The 9,280-nt window shown below is 57.1% G+C and overlaps 1 protein-coding gene across 1 annotated transcript; it reads left to right on the top strand.

Annotated features, from left to right (window-relative positions):
* The first annotated feature begins 1,112 nt into the window (after window positions 1–1,112).
* On the top strand, window positions 1,113–7,483 carry LOC142829302 (serine protease 27-like). The gene is made up of 6 exons (XM_075928745.1): window positions 1,113–1,287; window positions 4,664–4,690; window positions 4,771–4,936; window positions 5,334–5,605; window positions 6,085–6,254; window positions 6,991–7,483. Exons 1-6 carry the CDS (start codon window positions 1,215–1,217, stop codon window positions 7,297–7,299), a joined length of 1,017 nt encoding a protein of 338 aa, XP_075784860.1. The 5' UTR covers window positions 1,113–1,214; the 3' UTR covers window positions 7,300–7,483.
* Window positions 7,484–9,280: the final 1,797 nt, after the last annotated feature.

Genomic DNA, 9,280 nt, shown 5'->3' with positions numbered 1-9,280 from the left:
GCCCCGGGGAGCAATCGCTGGTGGACACACGGCCCCCGTCACTCCCCACTGCCCCGGGGAGCAATCGCTGGTGGACACACGGCCCCCGTCACTCCCCACTGCCCCTGGGAGCAGTCGCTGGTGGACACAAGGCCCCCGTCACTCCCGACTACTCCCGGGAACAGTCGCTGGCGGACACACGGCCCCCGTCACTCCCAATTACCCCTGGGGAGCAGTCGCTGGCAGACACACGGCCTCCGTCACTCCCGACTACTCCCGGGAACAGTCGCTGGCGGACACACGGCCCCCGTCACTCCCGACTACTCCCGGGAACAGTCGCTGGTGGACACACGGCCTCCGTCACTCCCGACTACTCCCGGGAACAGTCGCTGGCGGACACACAGCCCCCGTCACTCCCAATTACCCCTGGGGAGAAGTCGCTGGCAGACACACAGCCCCCGTCACTCCTGACTACTCCCGGGAGCAGTCGCTGGCAGACACACGGCCCCCGTCACTCTCAACTATCCCCGGGAACAGTCACTGGCGGACACATGGCCCCCGTTACACCCGACTACCTCTGGGAACAGTTGCTGGCAGACACATGGCCCCCGTCACTCCCCACTGCCCCCGGGGAGCAGCAGCCGGCCATTGCATGGCCCCCATCACTCCCCACTGCCCCGGGGAACAGCGGCTTGCCGTCCCGCGGCCCCTGCTGCCCTGGGGAGCACCAGCAGCGCCCCCTGCCCTGCTCTGGCCGCAGGGAGGAGCCGGAGGGCAGAGTGGCCCCGTGCCCCCGGCAATGCCAGGTAAGTCTTCGAGAGAACGTACTTGTACGCTTCCCGGAGTGCCGCATGCAGTCCCGCAGCACCTCTGTGCGGCTCCATGTCCTAATCCGGTACCCGCGGGCCGGGTACGGCCACAGCCGTGCCTCCAAGCCCTCCCTCCCCAAACCCGGCTGGCATGGGGCGCCCACCATGGCCACGGACGGTACCCGGGGGGGCCGCAGAGCGAGGGGAACCGCGGGCCCAGCTGGCGAGTGGCAACAGGGGAAGCAGGAGAGGCATGTGCCAACCTCTGCCGAACCTGTCGGTCAACATTCTCAGCAGCCTAACTGGATGGCTATATAGCCGTGCGGGGTGCACACCCTGCCCTGGCTCTGTGCACCGCCCGGCGGCCTGGCTGCTTCTCTCTGCGGGCCTGGGGATCCCCTTCCGGGCTAGCGACGAAGGAGCAGCATGGAGGAGCGGCGAGGAACCAAGGCCAGCGGGCTGAGAACTGGGTCCCTGCTCCTGCTCACGTTGCTGCTCGGTAAGACTCCAGCCGCGGGAGCGAGTCGCCTCCCGCAAGGGTGCGGGGGAAGGGAGAAGCAGGGCTCTCTGCCGCACTGGAAGGGGAGTGGGGTGTAGTGGTTAGAGCAGCAGGGCTGGGAATTCGAGCCATAAGGAATCATGGGTAGGATGTGTGCATTGTATTCCCAGCTCCGTGTGGATTGTGGTTGCTGGTGGAGGGCGTCTAAGCTAGGGTACTCCCTCGGCTAAGGGTGACACGGGCCCGCCGGATCGGTTCCCCCAGCTCTGGGTCAGGAATGACTCCCTGGCCGGTCAACGGAGCGGTTAACATGCAGGGCGGAAAAACCTGCCCACTCCTGGGCCTCATTGTGGAAACCGTGGGCTTTAAACCCCTGCTGTGTTTCGAAGCTTCAGGGGGTCGCCGAGTTGGTCTGTTACAGAAAAAAACAACAAATGGTTTGCTAGCACTTTATAGACTCACCCAACTCGGAGATGGGGCCATGAGCTTTTGTGGGCACAGCCTACCTCTTCGGATGACTGGAGCTCTGAGTTTAGGATGTGTTTTCCTCCCGTGTTTGTGAGCCAAGATCTGGCTTTTCAAAATGACAAACTCCAGGCAGATGAAGAGAGAAGGAACATCTGTAGGAAAAGGGTTAAATTTGACACTGACCGATATTTTTGGTGGAGGAGAAAAGGCAACCGTCTGCCCAGAAGTATTAAAGTTAGGCTCACAAACTTTAGGGGAGAGACGGGGGAGTTGGTCCAAGAAATGGGCAGAGGAGGGGAAGCTGTAATGTGTCTGCAAAACTCCCTGCTGACTTTGGGGGCAAACGTTTTGGGGGCGAACGGCACAGAAATTGCAGGTGCAAAGGGGTCCGGTTGAAGAGTGCAAAACCCACAGAGGTTTGGTGGGGAAGGATTTATCCCCACATGCTCCACTCCGGGTCCAGCCTTTGAAATGTGGCTGCCTTCAAAACTGCCCCCAGCGGGGCAAACCTCAAAATGGGGGGGTGCAAACATGCAGCCAGATTTTGGGTCCAGTCATGCAAAAAAAAAAAAAAGGTCTAGAATTTGTATGTTGCCACGGAAACGGGTTCAGTTGTGACCCCGGCCCGAGGCCGGTGTCAGTCTCATACATGCTGTGGGGGGGCTTGTTGCGTGTTCGCGAGAAATCACAGGGGGTTATTCTCAAGCTGATTTTCCATGGAGTTTCAAGTCCACTCTTGTCTGTGCAACTTCTCCCTACGCCGTATCTTCGGCAGATTTCAGTCCGGATCGGGTTTCATGCAAATGCTCCGCCCCAGAGCTGGTCGCAGCGCCGGGAAAGCCATCTGTGTGCGGCTCTTCCCCAGCAGCCTTGTCCCGCATGCAGCTTTGTCTCCCCTTCTGCAGACACATAACCCACCCCCCATGCATATTTTAAGCCTCTCTCCTAAACAAACAAAGCAACTAGCACAAACTTTTTGGTGCAGACACACAGGGAGAGAAGGTCCCTGCTGAAAGCAGCAGGCAGCGCAAGCAAAATTGTTCTTCCCATTTCACAGATGGGAAAACTGAGTCCTAGAGTGAAGCACAAATTTACTCACAGGGGAATCTTTAGCCAAGCTGGGAAGAGAGCCCACCAACCTCCCTCTCCTTCTCCTCTCCCAGAGTTGGAGAGAGATCCGAGGAGTCCTGGCTTCCAGCCCGCTGCTCTATCCACTAAACCCCACTCCCCTAGCCAGGCAGAGAACCCAGGGTCCTGCTGCTCTCCTGTCCTGGCATGCTGCAGAATGAGTGAGGGGAGAAAGTTACCCTGCTGGTGTCTCCCTGGTGCCCTCTGCCAATGCCTGACCTGCCCGCACCAGGGCTGAGCCGTGCGAGGTGAACAGCCCTGCCTGCTGTGAGCGCGGTGAAGCCAGGCACGGAAGGGAAGGTGGGCACCCTCTTCCCAAGCACTCGTCCCCCGGTTCCAGGTGCAACCAAGCAGCAGAACTCCATGCCTCAGGGGGAACTCTGCAGCTGGGATGCTTAATTGGCTAATGAGGGACAGCTGTAATTCTTAACGAGCTGCTGCCCAGGCCAGCCTGGCAAAAGGCGACATGGGCCGTGCGTGCCACGGGGCTGGAATGCTTGGATCTTGGGGTGCTGGCTGCTGGCTTGCACCAGGGGAAAGGGTGGGAAGGAGGAGGCCTGATACCAAGCTAGATGGGCCCATGGGTTGGCTTCGGCACAGTCAGCAGGATTAAGGGCATGGGGTGCGGCCAGCGCAGAGACGCCAGGCCCGGCCTGTAGCCAGCCGTGTCGCAACGCAAGAGGCGGTGCCGCATTCCACGGGGTTGGCTTCTATCCTTCACTTCCTCCCCTCTAATCCCGGGTAATTGCCACCCTGCAATTAAACACCAGGGAGGTGAAGCCGGCCGAGATGTGCCGGCTCGGATCCCACGCCAGCCCTGGAATGTGAGCCTGCCTCTAGGAGCAGGCAGGGTGCAGCCTAGCTCGGAGACCCTCCAGCACTGGGGTGGGGGACTGTGAATGGGGGGGCAGATCCCGGGAGGGTGATTGATATACCAGGCTGCCTGAGTTTGCAGAGAGCCTGAAGCGATTGCCCCGAGACTCCCAAATCAGAGCAGGGCAGGAAGCCGCTTCCTGCCCCACTGATGTTTTTGAAAGTTTCCCTTTTCCTCCCAGCTGAAATCAGGCTCGGCAGCCCAAGCCCCGATCGGCGCGGGAGGAGACGGCGGGTCCCACACTGGGTCAATCCAAAAGTTTCTTTCCAGTAGCCCTCTGGGGGGGGGGGGGTTTCTTCCCCGAGCCTCATTCTGCAACATGGCGAAGCCAGCGTCTCTTCGCGCCAGACTCTCTCAGCCCCAACAGGTCCCAATCAAACTGGTCGGGCGGCGCAAAACACGTTTTCCCCCCCAGTTGTTTCTGGGAGACGGCAAGGTGGCCAGCCCGCATCTGGTTTTGCAAAGCGCTCCCGGGGTGAGAAAGGGGCAGAGCTGGTGGGAAACCAACGAGCGTTGCCAGGAGAACGTGGGTTCCCACGGCACAGAGGGGGCAACTCACCCGAATCCCCCTGTTGGTTCTGTTTTAAACACCTCCGGGTCGTTGGGAGCCTGTCCTGGCTCGCGGGCGCCGTGCTGAGTGCTCCAGGCGGCCGGTTGGTAGCTGTGAAAGGGAGGAGGGAAGGGGTGTCTGGCGCCAAGATGCGGCCACTTCTGGGGTAGAACAGCTGGGGAACAGCCGCATGGCAACGGAGCACAGGAGTGATTCGCCGGGCACTGAGAGGCGGCCACTTCGGGGGTGGAACTGGGGGCGCGGCTGGTCTCTCCGCTGCCTCCGGGGTGGGGCGGGAGAAGGCTGCGGCCTAGACCCCACGTCTCCCCCTCTGACCTTGTCTCCTTGCATTGCAGGGGCCCAGCAGAGCCAAGGAACCCAAGGTGAGTCCACGCCCCGGAGCCAGGGCTGAGCAACCCCCACACCAAGCCGGGCGCCTACCCTCTGTCCCTTCTCTCTGCAGTCTGCGGGCGGCGCCACGTGAGCCTCACCCGGATCGTGGAGGGGAACGACACCAAGGAGGGGGAGTTCCCCTGGCAGGCCAGTGTCCAGTGGAAAGGGGTCCACATGTGCGGGGCCTCCCTCATCAACCAGGAATGGCTGATCACGGCCGCTCATTGCTTCTACCAGTGAGTGTGGGGGCTCCCCGGGCCTGCCCCCCGGCACCTGCCCCACCTGCCGGCCCCGCCTGCCCCCTCGCTCCCGCCCTGCCCCCTGGCACCTGCCCTGCCTGCCGGCCCCGCCTGCCCCCTCGCTCCCGCCCTGCCCCCCGGCACCTCCCCGCCTGCCGGCCCCGCCTGCCCCCTCGCTCCCGCCCCACCTGCCAGCCCCACCCTGCCCCCTCGCTCCCACCCTGCCCCCTCGCTCCCGCCCTGCCCCCCGGCACCTGCCCGCCTGCCAGCCCCACCGTGCCCCCTCACTCCCACCCCGCAGCTCTTGTCAGTCCAGCCCTGGGATACTCCTGCCGCATCCCCTCTCTGCTACTGCCTCAGCCCCTAACCTGCCCTGATGGGTTTCTCCTCCCAGGCTCCGGAACCTGACCCAGTACCGGGTGGTGCTGGGGATCCTCCAGCTGCAGAACCCGGGCCCCCATTCGCGCGCCTGCCCTGTGCAGCGCATCATCCCCAACCCCAACTACGCCGGGCAGACCACGAGCGGGGACATCGCCCTGATCCAGCTGGCCACGCCGGTCAATTTCAGTGACTACATCCTGCCCATCTGCCTCCCGGACACCTCCATCCGATTCCCGCCGGGCAAAGAGTGCTGGGTGACCGGCTGGGGCAACCTGCGCCCCTGGGGTAGGTCGGCACGGGTCCCCCGCAGCGGGCATGGGGCCTTGGGATAGGCCCGGGCAACGTGGGGCCAGCAAGATGGGAGGGAGAAGAGAAAGCAAGACAGCGAGCAAGAGAGAAACCCAGCACGTAAAGAGAGCAAAGGAAGAAAGCGAGAGGAGGCGCGTTACCAGAGCCAGCGCTTGGCCGGCAGAGGCTGAAAGTCGGGGGCAGGGACACAGAGACTGTGCAGAGGAAGGACTGCAGGGCAGCATGGAGCCGGGGGGCCGGCGAGGAGGAATGAAAGAGCGGGAAGGGAGCAGGGGCACCAGAGAGCCAGGGCAGGGGGAAAGCCAGGGAAAGGGGCTGCAGGAGAGCAGGGAAGAGCCAGGAAAGGGAGGAACAAACTGTCGAGAGGGAAGGATGGGGCGGGGGAGCGCAAGGGGACAGGGAAGGGGCTGGGGCAGACAGCAAGCCCCTCACCGTGGCTCTTGGTACCCTTGCAGTGGACCTGCCGTCCCCGCAGACCCTGCAGAAGCTGCAAGTCCCCATCATCGACACCAAGACGTGCAAGTCCCTGTACCGCACCAACGGGGTCAACCGCCCGCCCTACAGAGACATCCAGGACGACATGATCTGTGCCGGCTACGCTGAGGGCTTGAGGGACGCCTGCAATGTGAGCGCCCAGGGGCCAGAGACCCCAGGAGTGCTGGCCCCCAACCCCTTCTCTAACCACTAGCTCCCACTCTCCTCCCAGAGCCAGGAAGAGACCCCAGGAGTCCTGGCTCCCAGCCCAGGGAGTAGGCGGGGTGGCAATGGGCCCAGGGTTATGGCCACCAGACAAGGCCTGGCTTCTGTGCAAGCAATCCCTTTGCAGCATCCCAGTGCAACTTTTATCCACCTGCCAATCCCCACCCCAGAGGTGGCTGCATTTTAGTTCTGGAGCAGCCATCCCTTTGGAGCCCTGCTGTGAATATGCAGCTGCCCAATTTCATAGCTCCCATCTGCACAAGCCCTTCTGACTGAGAGAGAAGCTCCCATTGTGTACAGGCCCGGTCTGAGATCAGGGCCCTGCTGAGGCAGGAGGTCTTTGTCAAGCTCAGAATAGCTCCCATACCCCAAATTGGCTTTTTTAGTCTAGGAAAACAAACTCTGAGAGAGGAACTGAGTTTGAAAATTTTGAGATTTTGAAAATTGCAAATTTTGAAAATTTTCAAATTTTGAAATTTTGAAATTTTGAAAATTTTGAAATTTTGAAATTTTGAAAATTTTAAATTTTGAAAAGTGCAAGTTTATATGCAGAAAATAACAGGAAGGTACTGACAAATAAATTAATGACCTCATTAATTATCAATTAATTAATTTCAATTCTCCCATCCCAGGGCACTAAATCTTCTCCCTCTCTTCCTTAGGGTGACTCTGGAGGCCCCATGATGTGCATAGTAGGGGATGTCTGGGTGCTGGCTGGAGTTGTCAGCTGGGGCGAAGGCTGTGCCATCAAAAACCGCCCCGGAGTCTATAGCCGCCTCACCTCCTATCAGAACTGGATCCAGGAATATGTCCCTAATATAGAGTTCATCAAGGAGTCCAAGGGCCGGAAATCTCGTGACGTGGCAAATATCATAGGACAAAAGCACCCTGACGAAGTCTGGGCCAGCCATGCTGCCTCTGCTGCTGTCAGCACCCTCGTCCTCTTGGCTTGCCTGCTGTACCTGATCTAAAACCGAGACAGTGGGACAGAGAAAGAGAGAGGATTCCCTGCCTCCTCTAGCAAGATGGAAGAAAAAGAAAGAAGGAATCTAACTCTCTGATCCTGTCTCCCCAAGACTGGCTCCCTAATAGCCCTGGACTTTAGCATTCCCTGTGGGGAAATAATTTAAAAAGTTTAAAAACTAAGGAAATTCCCAGACCAAAAAGTTTGTGAAACACTGCAAGTGCGCATACTTCCCTCTGTCGCTACAGCCAGGGTGCCATAGTTGTGAAGGAGGGTCAGCCACTTGTTCTAGGTTTCTATCTTCATGAATATATTTAGGGCTAGGGCATGGGAGATAGGACAAAATAGCCTTTGCTTTCTTAGGAGGGATCATTTCAGGCGGGTATAAATACATGGGAGATGGCCATCAGTGTCTGGTTTTGCAGGGTGGATGAGGTCTCTTGGGAGAAGTCAAGGAGATTTTGGTTGAGGGTGAAGTTAACCGAAACTGTTTTGAATGGTGCTAATTTGATAGGAACATGTCGACATTTCTGACTTTGACCAGGAAAAGATTGGCAAGTGCTAATGCCATCAGACAAGGGCCTCCTCTGGACTCGTGTGCTCAGTTCTGGGCACCCATGGAAAAGAAAGTAAAATTCTGAGATGGACAGGTGCAGAAAAGGCCTTCGCGGACGAGCAGAGGCATGGGAAGCCAATCTTATGAGGAGAGACTTGGAGAGACTGGCTTTTTTAGTCTAGGAAAACAAAGCCTGAGAGAGGAACTGAGTTTGGAAATTTTGCGATTCTGAAAATTGCAACTTTTGAGATGGCCAAAATTGTGAAATTTTGAAATTTCAAAAAGGGCAAATTTTGACATTTTGAGAAGTGCACATTTTGAAATTTTCAAAAATTGCAAATTTTGAAATTTTGAAAAGCACACATTTAGTTGAGGAGAATAACAGAAAGGCACTGATGGTAATTAATTCATTAATTTCAATTCTCCTCTTTCACCGCTACCATCTTTTGACCAGCACAATCTGGGTTACAAACCATATGAATTTTATTCCACTTTGGAGCGGAAGTCTTTCTCTCTGGATTGACCGATCCCCTTTATAAATTTGAGAGGGTGTTTATGGGCGTATATATACTGATGCATTTCTCACATGAACTAACTCTAAATATCATAAAACACAGACAAACGCAGTCCTGAGATAACCTGCGTTGTTTTATGGTCTTCCCGCTGTGGAGCACAAACTGTGAATGAGAGACAGCTCAGATGTTTTGATATTAAGGAGCAGCTTGGTCACTGGACACAATATTGACCGATAACTAGAGGTGTGTCCATAGACATGCCAGAACTACGGGTATTTGTTGAAATGGTATGCAGTTCCTGGTATTTCAAACATTTATCTTTATTGTGACTTTCAATATTTCACACCTGCTGGTGGTTTGTTTTGTAAGTGAATTGGTTGTGACCTTAACAACTTTTTTTGTCTGGGAATTTCCTTAGTTTCTGGGAGCTACAAAAAACTTGCTGCCGTTAGTTATTATTTTTCTTTTGATCAAGCATCTATTTCTCTGGAGGCGGCGGCTTGTTTCAGTCAAACGCAAGGTAACGCGGCATTCCAATATTTCGCCGCCGGAGCGCAGGACTGCTTTGGTCCAGAGATGACTAGCAGACAGAGGTTGCAAGCTCCATCCAGCTGTCCGGGTGGGGAAATGCGACTTTCTCAACTGCTGTTGCTTGACTCCTTCACCCTTGCTGTTTGGCTGGGATTTGGTGAGTCTACCGTCAGAATGTGTGGGACCCGTGGGGCCAGAGTGATGAATCTCAGGGAGTTTTATGAAGTTTTACAAACTCTGCGCCCTTGGGTTGAAGTGCTTGGAAGTTTCCAAAGGCGGCAGGAGACGAGGACAGACAAGTCTCTCTTCTGTGAGTGCCAATCCAGATCCTTCTCTCTGCTTCTTTAGCGAATACCCGGATTCTCAAGGGAGCTGCACGTCATGGG

This window comes from Pelodiscus sinensis, chromosome 4 (genome assembly GCF_049634645.1).
Source record: "Pelodiscus sinensis isolate JC-2024 chromosome 4, ASM4963464v1, whole genome shotgun sequence".
In the NCBI taxonomy this organism is placed as follows: domain Eukaryota; kingdom Metazoa; phylum Chordata; order Testudines; family Trionychidae; genus Pelodiscus; species Pelodiscus sinensis.
This window is presented reverse-complemented; position numbering and strand designations above follow the sequence as displayed.